The sequence below is a fragment of the Balaenoptera musculus genome, chromosome 17 (assembly GCF_009873245.2).
Source record: "Balaenoptera musculus isolate JJ_BM4_2016_0621 chromosome 17, mBalMus1.pri.v3, whole genome shotgun sequence".
In the NCBI taxonomy this organism is placed as follows: Eukaryota; Metazoa; Chordata; class Mammalia; order Artiodactyla; family Balaenopteridae; genus Balaenoptera; species Balaenoptera musculus.
In genome coordinates, this window is record NC_045801.1 from 10,085,173 (window position 1) to 10,102,913 (window position 17,741).

Here is a 17,741-nt window from a genome sequence, read left to right on the forward strand (position 1 = left end):
TCCCTTCTCGCCCAAAGCTCACACCCGCCGCACGCACCAAGCTACGGTTCTTAGCCTCAGCCATCTGCACCAGTGGCTTCTCCTCGTCCTCGGAGCTGTTGGCTTTGGAGCCCTCCCCACTTTTTTCCTGCCTTCGCCTCCTGCTCCTCCCAGCTCCGGGCCAAAGGGATTCCAACGAGCGAAGTGAAGGGGGTGAGAATCTTGTGCTGCGACCCCTCGGAAACACAGCTGGAAAGGCTGACTCCGTCTAGTAGCCGCGACTTGGGACCCTGAGGCCCTCCCCCTTCCCCGAGGGATGCGTCGGGCCAGAACCAGCGCTGCGCTGTCAGTCTTCGCTCAGGAAGTGGAGACAGCCAGAAATGAACGCGGGAGGGAGCCTCCGTACACCCGCACTTCCAAATTAACTGTTTGGTGACTTGTTAGCGCTGAGGCTACCACCTCGCCAATCCTCCCGCTGGGCACCCGCCACCTCACTGTCCCCCACTCCTCCCCCTTCATTACCCCCGCCCCCAGCTCCGCCCCGGCTCCTCATCCCGGCGCAATGGAGTTCTCCGAAGGACTCTGCTCCAGCCAGAGCGGCTAACTTCGCACCCGTCTGCGCTGCCGGTCACCCCCGACCACCCCCCACCTGCAGCCGCCGAGTCGTGGGCGTCCCGAGCCCAGTGCCGCAGCCAGGACCCGCCCGGCGCGCAGCTGAAGCACGGAGCCCAGGCGCCTGGGCGCCTCTTGGAGAGCAAAGGCAACGCCAAGACGCTGAGCCGAGACCCAGCCAGGAAGCCAGAGGCCGGGAAGGGGTCTGCGTGGCTCAGAGCGCCGCGGCTTCTGCGGACAAATAGCCCCCGCTGCCACGCACCCAAGCTGCGCGGGCTGGCGGGAGGGCGACGCGCGAGGACGCAGGGGTCTGCGGCGGTCTTCCAGGCGCCCTTTGGCCCGGGGCGCACTATGACCTGACGTGCGGGGACCTCCTGCCCAGGGCGGCTGGGGATAGAAGGGCTAGCCGCCAAGCTCCCACCAGGCCGCCTTTGGGTCTTTCGGGACCCCCTCCCGCCGCGGCCTCCCGCAGGTTCTGCGCCTCCCTCCCAGCGGCCCGGCGCCATGGAGCTCTCCGATGTGCGCTGCCTTAGCGGCAGCGAGGAACTCTACACCATCCACCCGACGCCCCCGGCCGGCGACGGCGGGAGCGGCTCCCGGCCGCAGCGGCTGCTGTGGCAAACGGCGGTGCGGCACATCACCGAGCAGCGCTTCGTTCACGGGCACCGGGGCAGCGGCGGCGGGAGCGGGAGCTCCAGCAAAGCCTCGGACCCTGTGGGCGGCGGCCCCAACCACCACCACGCGTCGCAGCTGGCCGGCGACTCGGCGCTGCCCCTCTACGCGCTGGGCCCCGGGGAGAGAGCGCACAGCCCCGGCTGCACCAAAGTCTTCCCGGAACGCAGCGGCAGCGGCGGCGGCGGGGGCGCGGGTGACCTGGGCTTCCTGCACCTCGACTGCGCCCCGAGCAACTCGGATTTCTTCCTCAAGGGGGGCTATAGCTACCGAGGGGTCATTTTCCCCACCCTGCGCAACTCCTTCAAGTCCCGGGATCTGGAGCGCCTGTACCAGCGCTATTTCCTGGGCCAGAGGCGCAAATCGGAGGTGGTGATGAACGTGCTGGACGTGCTGACCAAACTCACCCTCTTGGTTCTGCACTTGAGCCTGGCCTCGGCCCCCATGGACCCGCTCAAGGGCATCCTGCTGGGCTTCTTCACGGGCATAGAGGTGGTGATCTGCGCCTTGGTGGTGGTCAGGAAGGACACCACGTCGCACACCTACCTGCAGTACAGCGGCGTGGTCACCTGGGTGGCCATGACCACCCAGATCTTAGCAGCAGGTCTGGGCTATGGGCTCCTGGGAGACGGCATTGGCTACGTGCTCTTCACGCTCTTCGCCACCTACAGCATGCTGCCGCTGCCGCTCACCTGGGCCATCCTGGCCGGCCTGGGCACGTCGTTACTGCAGGTGGTCCTCCAGGGGGTCATCCCCAGGCTGGCGGTCATTTCCATCAACCAGGTAACTCCTTCCTGCCTTGCTCGTCCCCTGACTCCCCGGGGTTCTTTAGAAATCGCTTTTCTAAGAGGCAGGTTTCCCTCTCTCCCTGTGAGTCCCCTCCCCCAGCCCGGCACAGTGCTTTGCACCTAGGAGGTCCTGGGAGTTCGTGGGATGATACTGCTCTAGAGGAACTGGAACTAAATGACCTCTAAAGTTTCTATCATCTCTACCCTTCTACTCTGATTCTGTGAGTAATTCTCTGACATCAGCTAAGAAGTAGTCTTCTTTTTGCTCCTCACACATCCCCCAGGAGCTGCAGTCAGTCTCTGGAGCAGGAGACAGAAAGGGGGGAGGAGCACCCCGATTTAGAAGGTGACCCATTCCTTAGCAGCTTTACTCGTGAGAGTTACAGCAGGGTGTCCTAAGGGACTCTGGGATTCAGAGTTGGGTTTCTCTGTGTCTTTGCGCCACAAATCCTCAGTTCTTGAAGGAATCAATATTTGTCAAACGCGTACTAATTGCTGGTGCTGGGTACCCTACTTAAGCTATCTCACGCAGTCTTTCAGACAAGCCTGTGACACACGTTTTTTTTCTTTATTGCCTTGGGGATCTAAGGTGCAATCTTCTCTTGCTACAGGATCCAACCCCAATGCTTTGAATAAATCAACCTCAGGACTTTTGGGGCTGGTGGAGAGGGGGGAGCATGTCATTGGCAAAGAATGCAAGTTTTGCTTAATTGAAAAGGGGCATTTTGATGTAGATGGTTTGAAATATTTAGGTGGAACCTGACTCTTTAGGTCGCTTTCTCCTTTCTCCCCCTTTCTTCCTATCTTTTCCCATTAAAAATGGATGTGTTTCTGTGAACAAAGTTCTCATTGTCTGTGAATGAGGAGTTAGATGATGACTCTATTGTTTAAATTCATTGAAATCAATTGATAATTAATGGTCTGGCACTTTCTTGACCAAATGTCTGGTAGGTAACAAGAGAGTGAATGGGGGTAACAAGAGAGTTTTATGGGAACTTCTTCATAAAAATGAGGGAAACGTATCAGCTGGAGTGTTTTCAAGTAAATAGCTGGTGAGAGGTGCTTGGCCATCAGAGGCTTCTCTTGCAGTCTGGTTTGAATAGATGGTTCTTAGGATAAACAGGTACAACACCTATGAAAACTGCTCATGACTTTTAGAGCTCTGGTACCGTCAGAGTGTTTTACCCATCATTGACCTTCTGGACTCCTAGTTGATTTGGAATTCTCTCTCTTCTCGGATGGTCTATATCCATTTGCTTAGGTTACTTATCTGGTTGGCCACTTTTACGGTGCTTTTTGAAGTCTCCCTGGGTAGAGCAAAGAGCATATAAAGTACATGGCTGTGATCATCAGGCATGAAATGGGAGGATGAGAGCCTCTGTAAGTAAGGTCTGACCCGTTGAATTTTTCTTATTAAAAACAATAATGAGGGAATTCCCCGGTGGTGTAGTGGTTAAGAATCCGCCTACCAATGCAGGGGACACGAGTTCGATCCCTGGTCCGGGAAGATCCCACATGCCGCAGAGCAAATAAGCCCGTGCACCACAACTACTGAGGCTGTGCTCTAGAGCCCGCGAGCCACAACTATTGAAGCCCACACGCCTAGAGCCCGTGCTCCGCAACAAGAGAAGCCACCACAGTGAGAAGCCCGGGCATGGCAACAAAGAGTAGCCCCTGCTCGCCACAACTAGAGAAAGCCCGCGTGCAGCAATGAAGACCCAGTGCAGCCAAAAATAAATAAATAAAATAAATAAATTTATAAAAGAAAAAAGGATTTAAAAAACCATAATGAATGTTTTCTCAGAATCATCATGAACCTTTAATACCCACATATGATAAAGTCTCATTTTGGGATTATATAAAATTATATTTTAACTGTGTTCCTGAATCTTGTTTACACGTGGATTTGAACCCGAGTGTCCTCTGAATCTCTCCTTTTCTTCCAATTTCTCTCCTTCTGTTTTGCATTTTCTTTATTATGTACCTAGACATCAGCTGACCCTCTTGCTCCTTTTCCCTTTTTCCCTTTCTCATCTTTTCTGTCTCCTTCTCCTCCTTCCTTCCCCTTCTCTTCTCTCACTACGAGTCGTTTTCATAATATATCATAGCTATCTGACCATTTGCAGAAAATTCCATTTGTCATAACCCACTGCTTCTCATGCAGTAGCCTTCCTTGGTACACATTACTAAAAGCCTTTGTCAAGTAACTTTGGAATAGTATTTAGAATAACATCCTAAGTAGCAAATTATGAATATTTTCAAAGTCCTAAGTATAGAGACACTTTTCTTGCCAAATGAATCCAGAAAGTAAATTTTGGCTCCATATTTGTTTTATTCTCCACTCAAATACTACCAGATGGGAGAAGATTAAAAATAACCCTCAAATGCCTTCCTACTCCCACCCCATCATAAACAATCCTTTAGCGTGAAAACCAGGGTCCTGGTGTATGTATACCAAGCTCATTCAACTTTCTGTTTGGGTAGGAAATGCAGATGAACTATCTTTTCATAAGGTGTCACCTTTTGCCGGACTCTGAAAGAACAAGCAGAGCGCTTTCCTCTGATTTTAGGTGCTGAAAGAACCTTTGTGGCTTTGGCCACAAAAGGTTTTCCTTTGGCGCCCTCTAGAGGTTCAAGTGTCTTTCCTAGACCTTGTAGGTGGATAAAGTAGAGAATCGCTTTAAAAAAAAAAAAGAATCTGTGATTTTTTTAATCAGTATTGTTTGGTTTTCCCTGTTTGGTGATATACAAGGCATACTTAACACCTGCTAACGACCTTGTTTAGAAACTGGAATAAAATCCTAACTCCTTACCGTGGCCTACTGGATCCTCTATAAGTTGGTGCTGCTTCTCTCGCTAATTATATTTCTGTCTCTTCTACTCCTCAGCCTCCAAATATACTCTCTATTTTCCTATCTTTCAAATATCCCAAGCTCTTTCCCACTTCTTAGGCTTTGTGACTGCTGCCTAGAACAATTTTTGCCAGGTCTTCATATGACTGACGCATTCTCATTATTCCAGACTCAGTTCAAATGCCGCTCCCTAGTACATGACGTGTCTTATTTTCTCCAGAACACATATACCATCTGAAATTATCTGACTGGTTTATATTTATTGTGTTTCTTCCCCCAGCCCCACACCCTCACAAGAATGTAAACACCATGTAAGAGCAAAGACATTGTCTATCGTGTTTATCCTCTTATCCTCAAAAATGCCAGGCACGTGGTAGGCACTTGATCACTGAATGAACAAGAGTACTCATTGCATAAGCAATATTATAAAATAGCCAAGTCCCCTGACGTTGTGTTGGTGAAAGCTTTCTACACACATACACACACACGTTAAATGTGTGTAAAGCAGTCTTTTACACATAAACACCTTCAGAGAAATCAAAGCACAGTAATAATTCTTTACATTTGTACAATATTTTACCTGTAACCAAGAGCCTTTACATACGTGATCACATCTAGTGATGAAAAACTGATGGTATCATCCTTCACTTTTATTTCAGAGAAGAAATGACAGATTCTTAGAAACTTTAAAGGGACCTCCCAAAGATGATGAGCCTGAGAAGTGGTGAGGTCAGGATTCAGATCCTAGCTCAATGCCAGTCACTCTTCAGAAACCTTTCAGAGAGTATCCTTCTAAAAACATAAGCATTTGAAATGACTCAAGAGTGAGAGATACTTGTTTCACTACTCAGGAGAGTGATACCCCATATAGCACACGAATTAACATTTAATGAAAAAGCCAAAGGGCAATCATAAGGGGAAAGTGATTGAATTGCTGGGAATAGGCTCTTTGTAGCTAGCTTATCGTCTTGCTCAGTGGGATATAAATTTGTCAACTGAAGGCCATCAACCCTGGCATATCTTCTTTCTCTACATTAATCTTGATTCCCATTAAGAGGATGGCTCATGTTTAACTTAACATTTTCAAGAAGCAGGAAGCTAGAATGAGGATACAGTAAACACACCTCGGCAGCTGTTTCACTTCACTGAAAATGCCATTTTCAAAAGGAACAAATGAGCTGATGATTGCCTTCTCTAACCCAAGCTTGAGAATCGGCTTCTCCTCTTTCCCTCTGGAAGAAAATTATATCTGTGGCTTGACAGGGTAACAACCAAGCTGCAGGTCTCTGCAGATACCCTATACGAAGAGAGAATGGCCTGTATTCATTTATCTATCAATCACGTGCTTTCCACTGTGGATACGTGGTAGAACCTTAAAAGGGCCAACTAGGAGGTTCCTTGCTATCAGCAAAGAAACGGTTTCTGTTTTCTCCACTCAGGGAACAGTTAGACGAAAGTCGTGAACTTTCCACCCAAAGAGGTTCTTGTCCAGGGCAGATGTGATCCCCGTGTATTTTCTAGGTCTAAGTGGCACTGGAAATAATGAGGAACCCTCAGAAGGTTCAAAGCCCAATTCAAAGGATTCCTTTTCCTTTCCCCCTGAGAAATTTCAGCTACAGGTAGCACTAAGGCTGTAGGTATCCCTTCCTTGGGGAGCCTCACCCATTTCAAGTTAAATCAGCTTCATTATGTGATTCAAGCCACAGATAGTAGCGCCTTTGTCCAGATTCTCTCTACGACACAGAATTTTCCACCTCTTAAACAAATTGTTTCTCTTGCCAGTTCAATTTACCCATCTGAAAATCCATTACAAAATGACATTATGTGTATAAATAAAATATTAATGATAAGGTTGTATTTGGTAGGTTCTGTCACCAGGGAGATACATTCTAAGCTCTGTTGCTGTAGTTAGCAGTTGATTCTATTTTAATTGCTGGTGACAATAATATGAGCTACCTAACTTTTGAAATTCATCTCATTCTCATTCTTCAGCTCATTAGTGATAAGATGATGAAGATCATTTAGTTATTGGAAAACTGAGAGGCAGCAATATTTAACTACAAAGATTGCTGCATTATGCTTCCCTCTTGGGGATTCTAAAATGTCACAGCTAGTGGCTAATTAGCCCTCTGTACCTCTTGGTGAGGCATATAAGCAGAAGTGTCAGAATGGAGGTGATTTCTCCAAGACAGCTCTATGAGCAAAGGCAGCCAGGTATGCAAATCCAGGTGAGTTAGTGCTCAAGGTCATGCTGTCAGATTTGAATTTCTCAAGCAGCCTTTTCTTCCTTGTCTTACACACATCCAGCGAAACAGAAAAGACTAGAGCCAGACGAATGCTAATTAAATCATGATCATTAAACTTGATTAATAACGAGAGATTTTTAGCTTGCCACTTGGCCTTTAAAAAATCCTTTTGGGGAAAATGCATCGTTTATACCAGGTAAGAGAGTGGTGAATGGTATGAGCAGGTGGGGGTCAGGAGAGAAGTAGGCTTTGCATGTGCTTTAACGTGCATTTCTGATCATTTAAATGAAGGGTTGACTTCACAGTAAAGTCAAAGTGAGTATAATGGAATTACCAACATCTCTCTCCCCATGTGTAAAATTTAAACATATGCATGTATTATATGTCCTTTGTCTAAGTCTGTTAACTCGAATCAAATAAAAGGAATCTTATGACTATTCAATGTACAGCAAATGACATGTAATTTAAATCGTCTCAATTTGGTATTTGATATCAAGGTAGATACTTCAGGAAATACAAATATCCATTAAATGAGTGTAACTGGGGTCCTATTTAACGCACCTCACTAGTTATGATGTGCGTTTTTTAAAACCACAAATACCTCCATTTCTGTACATTTTCCTTTGGCAAATTCATATAGGCTTTAAAAAATAATTGCAACATCCCAGCCTGTCTGAGAAAATGACTTTCAAAAGCAGATTTGAGTGTCAACATTCCCAAGGGGTTCCTCTGAATGCCCAGAAATGGAAGTATTATTCTCTCTTACTTGTGAAAAAAACCGAGAGACTGTCCTTTTTGGTTCTCTTTTCCTTCTTTCCTTTCCTTTCCTTTTTTTTTTTTTTTTTTTTTTTTTTTTTGTGATGGAGAGTAGGCTTTGCAAAGGATATTTTTAATGACATCTGAAATGACAAACTAAATCCCTTCAGCCTTGATCTGTAGACACCTTTGCCCTGGAGTTGCCAATAGGCTTGGCGTCTGTGTATTTAGAGGGAGTTGTAAAATGACGTGTGGTGTGGCCTTTGCAAGACTGAATAATGAATTTGTTTTTCTTCCTACCCGGTAATGTCACCTGACTGGTTTCAGTGGGTCGGAACATAATTAGGTTGGAACTGGGAAGACTGGGAGGACTTTATTTCTGGAGCAGCTGCTGCGGTGTCATGCTAAGTAGGACAAATGCATTAGTCACATTTACACCTTGATGATTGATGGCATTTTAAGAGCTCATCAAAAATAAGTGAAACCAAGCATTAAAAGGAAAGATTAAAAAAAAAAAAGTTGATCCCAAATTCAGTGCTGCTGGCAACGTATAATCAAAGGACACAACTACAGTCATGCTGATGTGACACTTCACTGTTGTCTAAATGTTTCTTAGGATGCTAATTTATTCATTTCGCAAGTGTGTCTATTTGAGTTGATGCTACATGTGTTTGTTTTCAGAACATAGGAGACACTTGCAACATTCATCTCAAACCTTTCCTCTCACCAACGAATGGGCACAATATTGATGTTCTGAGGGACCAGGAGGTGTAGAATATGCCCTTGGATGGTGTATCAGTTCCCTAGGCATATTGCTTTGTAGCGTGTTCTTTGCTTTCTCTGGAATGCAAGGTACCAAAAGCAGAATGTAGGCAAATTTCTGGGATATTTAGGTCTGACCCTCAGTTAGCAAGAGAATCAGTTCTGTAAATAATTTCTCCCTCAGCGTTTTCTTGGGGCTGGCGTAGAAGAACGTTGGTCTACCCAGCCAGATAATCTTCCCTGTGCCTTCCCAGGAAACATAATTGGATTTATACACGCAAATTAGATCATGTGAGTTTGTTTATGAAGGACTATTTTAAGAAGTCAGGTCACTTAAGCAGCACTTCGGAAGCCAGCTTTTCTCACTCCAAGATTTTTCACAGTCAGCTCTGCAGGGTACAGAAGAATGCAGGGTAGATTAACCGTTGAGGTCCCAGACATTCCCAGGGAGGCCTGGCCATCTCCCAAGGGGAATAAAAGCCATTCTACCAGTGAATGCAACTGTGTGACCACCTTCTCAACCAACGAACTGGGATTATAACTCAATGTGTTGTCAGATAAACCTGCAATTCCTTGTTTCTTTGATATCTCTGCATTGGACTCTGGGCATGTTTGTGATTTAGTATTTGAATTTCATTCTTAGCTAAATCATGTCTTTTAATATGTGTAACACCTTGCACATTCATTAGTCACTGGGGTTTTCTTTCCCTTCCACCCCACTTCCTGACTTACATGCCTAACTCAGGTGTTATGAATTGCAAAATATCTTTGAAACACAAAATTCTCCTAAATCAGAAAATGATAAAAATGTACATGGTGAAGACGTGAGCTAAGTATGAAATTAAATCGTATTAATGTTTGGGGGTTTTTTAATGAGTAAATTTTTAAAACTGTCATCTTTATATAGAGAGCATACCAGTATAAAATTTTCACATGAAACAAGAATTATTTTGTTGAGCTGTCTTATTCACTACCATCCTTGTCCTGTGTCAGCTGGTTTTCCAGTTGACTGGAGTAAACCATTTCAGAATCTTTTCTCCTTTTTTCTGTGTGATTATGTGCTGAATACACGATTGCTTATAAAATAGAGACGACTAAGGATTAGGGAACGCATAGTCAAAATATATGTACTCCTTTAACTCAGAACATGGGAATAAGAAATGCAGCAAAACAGAACAGGACCAAAAAAAAAAGAAAAAAAGAAAAACCCTGCAAAGCCTAAGGATAGAAGAGATAGGGTCGATGTCCTCAAATATCAGGGGTACTGCCATGACAAAGAGAAACTGTTTATCTTATGTGTCCTCTAAGACAGAATAATGATCAATGGGTGGTCGTTATACCATGAGAGATTTGGTTCACCTAAAGCTAAGGCTTTGTAACAGATAGACCTGCCCAGGGAGCTGCTTTTTGAAGTGATGAGCTCCCTGGCATGGGGATTTTTCAAGGGAAAGCTGTACAGAAATCTATCAGGGATGGCCTAAAGGAGAATTCCATACAGGGAGGTCTTTTCCTCAAGGTCCTTTGGAAACCACTGGTTGCATCTCTAAGCCATCACAGCCACTTTGCAGGCAGGAAAAAAAAAAGAAGAGGACAAAAAGCAAAGGGCAAGAAACCAAGATGCCTAAAGGGCATTTGCCCACTGAGTCGGCAGCCCTTTCAGGAGCTCCTCTGGGACCCCTGCCCAGTGATGTCTGCTTCTATTTTGGGGACCAGAATTCTGATCCAAAGCCCCTCCATCAGCAAGAAAGGATGGCAAAAATAGATTTGATTTTAGTGCTTCTCAAAAAATCAGAATTGCATTAGGAAGAAGGGGAGAATGAGGATTGAGTAGGAAAATTATTCACCAAATACTTGTTGACTGGCTGTTGGGTTCTGGATTCTGAGACACGGCTGTGTACTACCCAGTCAAGGTTGTTGCTGTAATGAGGCTGGTACTTGAATGGATTTGGGGAGGGAGTTGGTGACTCTGATGCAGAGGTAGGAAGGTTTGTAGCAGACTCTCAGAACACGTCTGAAACACAGCATTCGGTGAGTATTTTACACAAATGCAGGTCTTGGGCTCTTTTTACTACAGACCTTTAAAGCATGAGAAATCGAAGCTGCAGTGGATTTCTTTTAAGAGTTGCGTGAAAGGAAAGGTCAGACTTTAGAAAAAATTGTAAATGGGTGTGGATCTTGCTAGTGAAGAATGTAAAGGCACCCCGGGGAAGAGTCAGGAGGTCAGTTATTTAAGCATCACCTTATCACAGGCTGAAGGCATCCCGAGCCTGGTGACCAGAAGACATGGCACAAGAGAGCATCTGCCTCATGTTGAGAAGGTCGGGCTTGTCTGCAGCTCCAGGCTCTCTTAGTTTCTCTGTGTTCACAGTAACCCCAGCTAAAAACTGAGCAGCTGCCTTGGAGCTCCAGGCAGCCCATTCCCACACAAGGTGGGCAGACAAAGAGCTTAAGCAAGGCTCAATTCCCTCTCCTTGGTACATCGCTACACTCTGCATTTTCAACTACCAGAGCAATGTCGTAACATGCCTTGTGCCTACCAGGCTGTGAGCCCCTTGAGGTCAAGGATTGTGCCCTCCTCATCGTTGTGTTCTTAGCGCCTAGCATAGTACCCGGCACATGGGCAGTTCTAAATATCGTACTTATAAATGAATGGAATGAATGAATATTACATGCCCACCTCCTCCCCCTCCACCCCGCCAACACGCATGGTCAAACAGTCAGTGAAAAGCCAGTGAGAGAAAAGAAATCAGTTTCTCTGGTCAATACAGGCAAAAGCACACCAAATGTCAGCCCAGGAAGTGCTTTGGGCAGAAAGCCCCAAGCTGAGTGTTTGCTAGACCTGTGTTAAGGAAGTTATAGTAGGTAACATGAAGAAAAATTCAAATCATTATCCAGATCATTTCAGTCAAAAAAGATAAAAAAGGAAAAAGGAAGTTAAAAAGTCATGGACCTAAATTATCCATACTTATTTGTCCATTCCTGAAAATTTTAAGTAGTCTGGTCCATCCATGCAAAATAGAGCCCAAGTATTAATGAGGGTCTCAGCCCCTCGTTGGCGTCCTTCTTGGTTCTGTAGCACCCTGGCTCTGAATCCCAGCACCGGCACCTCACTCAGGCTGTCTTTGCTTTGTGGTATACTACCCCAAATCATTTCTCTGGCCTGACCTCTCAGTGGTACCCCCTTCTGGTCACCTGTGGATATTCACCCTCTGGCTTCATACAGGGGCAGTTGTGGGCAAGAGGTGCTCCCACCTTCCTACCTGCCTCCAGCGCTCCTTGCCAGCCAAGCTGGTCTGCCTCACTCCTAAGAGGAGAACCAGTTGCCCTTGCTGGGCATAGTAACTGGACAATTGCTTAGTCTGCCATTTCCCACAGCTTAAAACCTGCCACCTAAAGACCAGTTTGTACCCTCACTGGACCAATTTATCTGTAGACTGCCTAAACGCAAAAATAAAGCCTGATTTTCCATATTGGAACCAAGTGCAAGTAACTAAAACAGTCTTCATGAAGTCCAAAAAGGTTATGAGTAAGTCACCTGTTTTCGGTTCTGTGACGCATTATCCCCCTTAGTTCACTTTTCTTCTGTCAATTAGTTCAAGAAACAAAATAAATATCAATCAGAGCCGGCTTATTTTCTAATAAGTTCAGCATCAAACGTCCACCATTACTTAAGTGAGTCTTCCTAGCCTACTGGTGATGGTCAGCTCAGTGGCGGGTGGGATCATGGGACCAGACAGTCAGTGCCCAATGAACAGAGGGCCCCCTTCCCTATTTATGAGAGAGATATAGCCTTTGTCTCTTACCAAGTGAATAATGACATCATGTGCTGCTCTTGGGGCCCTGCCCAAGCCATTTCAGCCAGAGAGGAACTGTGAACTGTGCCAATGGGCAGTGAGATATTTTTGAAACTATGTAAGTACATTTCCTTAAAAACAGAAACCACAAATTGTCATTGTATTTTTGCCATGAATTTTTCCCAGTGACATTGGCCAAATGGCTTTGGCTTCTTCAGGCACAAGTATCTTGATACCTAAAAGGGTTTTGTGAGTAGGGGGAAAATGCAGAATTACAAAGTTTTTCCTAGTACCCAGACCTAGTTAGATATTCCTTCTTCTCTGACCGCATTACCCCTACCTGCCTGTCCATCCTGCCACAGGGCCGTACTGCTATTTGTCTCCAAGTCTCTCTCTCTCACCAGCCGGGCTGTGAGTTTCACAAAGGCAGGGGTTGTACCTGAGTCACGGGTGTGTCTCTACGACTGAGTCTAGTGCTGGTTACATGCACTCTTCCTTCTCAAGTGCTTTCAGGGCTTGCCCTTCAACTCACCTCTTAAATGGTGAGGCTTCTTAAGTTCCCATCCCGTATGTCTCCCCCATCACCCTGGGCAATCACGTCCTCCTTTAGTTGACGACCATGCACCTATGTCCTACATCTGTATCTCCAACCCTGTTCTGTCTGCTGCGCTGAAGACCAGGGTATTCTGTGACCTGCTGGGCACCTCCAGGCAGCTCAGTCTCAACAAGTCAAAAATCACCTCCCAGTCTCCCAGCATCTATGTGAAATCCGGATGGTTTCCTCTCCCATCGCTGGGATCTGTCCAAATCTCTCCATCCTACTCATTTCATTCTAGTGCAGCACGCCCTCCCCAACAATTTCTCAATTTTTTCATCTCTCGTGCTTCTCCAAGCCGTCCCCACCCCGCAAGGGTGAGCTTCTCTCAAATGCTAGTATTCTCACCACCTCACACCACTGGGTAAGTTCCACGGTGGAATCCCATCACCAGTTTTCCTGGGTACCTCATGCTGGCTTATGCCTGAATGTTTTTCTGAAACAATTCTTCTGGCTCCTTCCTTCCTTGTCTACCAGCTCAGGTGTCACCAGCTCCAGGAAACCTCCCCTGTGTCCCTTCTTCAAGACACATGCCAGCTTAGGAACAAATGGCCTGTGTGTAATTGTTTGTTTGAGAATCTGAACTCAGATTAGGTGTTTAATGGAGGAGGGGCAGGCAGATGTTACCAAATTTGACAAAAAGCCAAGCAGTTCTTCGAGCAAGATGTTTTCAGTGGGAGAGTGTCGGTGTTGAGTATTGCCCTGCTCCAGACCTACACATCTCACGGGAAGAGCCATCACTGTGTGGAGATCACAGCGCAGGATGTGGATTCAGACCAACTGGGCTAGATCTGCCATTTATTAATTTCAGGACACCCTCAAAGGCCTTAATCTTTCTGTACCTCACTTCCTTTAGCTGTAAAATGGGAAGAATAATAGCAAGCCGGAAGATCATTGAAGAGATGAAATAATACGCACAATAGTATTTAGAGTATTTAGTTCCGGGCCTGGTGCAAAGAATCACACAATACCTTTTATGCTTTATTATAACTTAATTTTCAAAACAGTCACCCTTTTTCCTGGAGTCCTCTGCCCTGAGTGGTCCTTTCCTGGGCTTCACTTGGCTAAACCCATGCAGGCAGGGACCAGGTTGAGGCTAGTAAGGCACCCAGGGTGCAAAGCATAAGAGGCACTCACTCTCAGGTGCCGACTCTGCACTTGTACAACCCTGACAGGAAGTGCTTTCTTAAACTGTACACCCTAGGAACCCAGCTGGCCTCACCCTTGTCCTGGTCCTGGTTTCTATTGAAAAGAAAAAAACCTGACTTGAACTGAGAGGAGGAAAGTATTCTTAATTAAGACCTGGAGGAGGAATAGGGGTTGGTAGGTGAGACTGGAATTATAGTTTCCTTATTTGTTTCTATTAGTAAACCATATACACTTTGAGGACAGGCGCTGTCCTTTTGTCTATCCCTGGAATGGACATTGGCACATCATGGGAAAAGCTCGTAGCAGAGGCTTCTTGAGTCAGTGCCTGGAGAATCATCTTAGCATCAGTATTTCCGCTTCCCTTTTTATAGCTGAGGATGCTAAGCTCAGAGTACTACATCATTTCCCTTCGGTCAGACAGCTAATAAAGGATTTTAACCGCATCTGTCTCATTTCAAAGCTGCCCCTCGATTTGATGATTTTTTAAGGCCATTTTATCTCAATTGACTCTGCTAGTTTCAGAGGCAATGAGTTAAAAGTAATAAAGGGAAAGAAAAATGAAATTTGTATTCCAAATCGTAGCAATGCGTATAACGATGTTATCGGTCTGTGGAGCCAGGGGGCTGGTACATTGTATTGAAAATAGCACCTAATGGTCATCAAAAGATTGACCTCGGACTTTACATCCAAGACAGTGCAACTCTGTACAGACCACTCCACCTGTCTTGGCCTTGAAATGAATTCCTCACAGCTCTAAAACTCTATCACTAGGAAATGACTCTTGAGATGGCTCACCGCTCTACGGTTTGTATTCCTATGAGTTACAGTGAATGTGTATGTGAAGATTTGTATGCTTTCCTGGTTTATTTCACTCCCAAGATCAGATAATGACAACCCATGTAGAAAACATAGCTGGCTGAGGTCTGTAACCGCTGAGAAGGAAGAGAAATATGAGTAAGGATATAGCAAATGCTGAGAGAATTACTTATTAGATGGTATTTAATATTTAATTTCTCCTAGTGGTTTAGTTACATTGACACCGTGAGTTGTAAAATTGTATGTGATTTTAGTCATTCGATTTGTTTCCAAGGGAATCGTAACTGAGATATTTAATTGACAGACAATTGTTTCCTTTGAATATTTAATTAGTGATTTTGTGGAGCTTGTCAGAATTGCCTATCTAGCTTTTACAAAATGCGCATGTCAGCTGTGATCAACAAGCCATTTTATGTCAGTGTTACCCAGGAGTGATGGAGCTGGGCATCTGTGCAGCCTGAATACCCACAACTTGGAGTCTGGCTTCTGTGGTTTCCTATTCTATGTCTGCAAACCCCAGGAAACAGACCCCAGGACCTCGAGGAACTCACTTCATCCTGCTGTATATTAGTCACGTCATCTGTAACAAGATGAGGATGTAAGATACCTGCTGTCAAAACTTCACAGTTTATAGATAGGAAAGGAGTTGGTGAATAAGAACGAGTGTTGAGCTGATAAACAGGAGTAACCAAGCACTGGATAGCAGCAGCAGTAGTAGTAGTAGTAGTAATAGTAGTAGTATTTCTGTAACACAGATGGGCCTGATGTGGTTGGTTACACATTGCCAGGCTGCCTAGCTCTGAGATGGGGCTGGAACTGGCCAAACACAGGACAGCAGTCCACAGGCTGAGTGCCTGAATGCTTATATGTGGAATCTTTAAAAAAATTGATACAGGGACTTCCCTGGATGTCCAGTGGTTAAGATTCCACACTTCCACTGCAGGGGACATAGGTTCAATCCCTGGTCGGGGAACTAAGATCCCACATGTCTCTGAGGTGCAGCCAAAAAGAAAAAAAAAAAATGATACAAATGAGCTTATTTACAAAACAGAAACAGACTCACAGACTTAGAAAACAAATTTATGGTTACCAAAGGGGAAAGGTGGGGGGAGAGGAATAAATTGGGAGTTTGGGATTGACATATACACACTACTATATTTAATCCACAAGGGCCTACTGTATAGCACAGGGAACTCTGCTCAATATTCTGTAATAACCTATATGGGAAAAGAATCTGAAAAAGAATAGATATGTGTATATGTATAACTGAATCACTTTGCTGTACACCTGAAACTAACATAACATTGTAAATCAACTATAGTCCAATATAAAATGAAAATTAAAACAAAAACAGTGGGTGAAATGGCAGTTCTGCCCTGGCCATTTCCAGCAATAATAGTCATTTCCCACTAGAAGCAAAAACTGCACCTCAGGATGAGAGGACGTCCACTCAATTTCAAGCTACGTGTTACTTAAGTGTTTCTTTCATGTACAAAAATATCAGTCATCAGGAATCACCCCTTTGCCATGTACTTAGAACATTCTTGCAAGGAAGCAAAACCATTTTTTCACTTAAATGCTGTTATGTCTCCACACAGATTACCACACTGAAGTTTTTCCTCATGAAAAGTCCTTCCTAATTTTGTGGAAGGTGGAAACAAATTTTCACTTGATATCCTGCCCAAAATACCTTGGTTTGAGGTAATTTGGGTGTAAAAAAGGCTGAAAAGGTCATTTTAAAATCTAGTTAATAAACTTAATTTTTTTCAGTCCCATCTCAGGCACGTGCACATAATTCAAACTGCGAACCTATCCCAATACTAAACAACCATTAAAGGACAGCAAAATGAATCCATTGTCAATAAAATTAGCAGGGAAACTCATAGTGGGGTAAATATCAACTTCCCGCCAACAAAGAGGATAAACAGAAGAGGATTTAGAAGAGCAGCAATGTTTTTTTCAAACTAGACTAAGCACTCAAATATAAAACTAATGAAAATGACACTGCAGGGTGGGAAGAGTGGAGGGAGACCCACTCTGCCTCTCTTTGTGCTGCATTACCATTCATCCTCTCTTACCGCTTTGCCGTTCTTCTGCCCAACCCGCCGAGGCACCCCCAAGGTTCCACTGAACACTGTTTGAGAACCACTTCTTTAAAAGACCCCCCCCCCCCCTTTCCAGACACCTGAGGAGGAATTTTATTGGGCCTGCTTTGCTACCACCTATTCCCCGTTGTCTTACTGGTTTACAATCTTCTAACAGCAGTGTAGACACCTGATAGCACCTAGGCTCTGGGATCAGTCAGTGGAACAATTTCTAATTTCCAGGATGCTCCATGTACAACACATTCTTTGGACTGAAGTGCTTTCTTCAAATACTCCAGAATGCTGTCCTTTCCCTATCATGTACAGTAAAATTCGCGTGACAACCTGATTCTCCAGTAAGTTATAAGGTCCCTAAGAGCAGAGACTATGTCATATGAGTTGAATAAATGAACAAATAAACCATTAAAAATAAATAAATAAATTTAAGACCCCCTTCCGAATCTTTGGGCTTTGAGACCTTAACTTAGATGTTCCAAAGGGAGAACCAGGCAGGAGAGCTGAGCACACTCACATTTGGCAACGCCTCGCTGGTGCGTGTGTTGTGTGGTTCACATAACATCGTGTCCACTCTGGATGGTGCATCTGTGCAGTAGAATTGCAACCCTCATTTCAAAA

The 17,741-nt window shown here is 45.0% G+C and overlaps 1 protein-coding gene across 3 annotated transcripts in view; it reads left to right on the plus strand.

The window, feature by feature from the left end:
- The first annotated feature begins 1,021 nt into the window (after nt 1–1,021).
- The window catches only part of ADCY8 (adenylate cyclase 8), a 224,915-nt gene continuing 208,195 nt past the window's right edge, over nt 1,022–17,741 (plus strand). For all 3 annotated transcript variants that reach the window (XM_036830371.1, XM_036830369.1, XM_036830370.1), the window contains exon 1: nt 1,022–2,046. In XM_036830371.1, the coding sequence (XP_036686266.1) occupies nt 1,096–2,046 (951 nt within the window). In that variant the 5' untranslated portion in view covers nt 1,022–1,095. The remainder of the gene's footprint in view (nt 2,047–17,741) is intronic.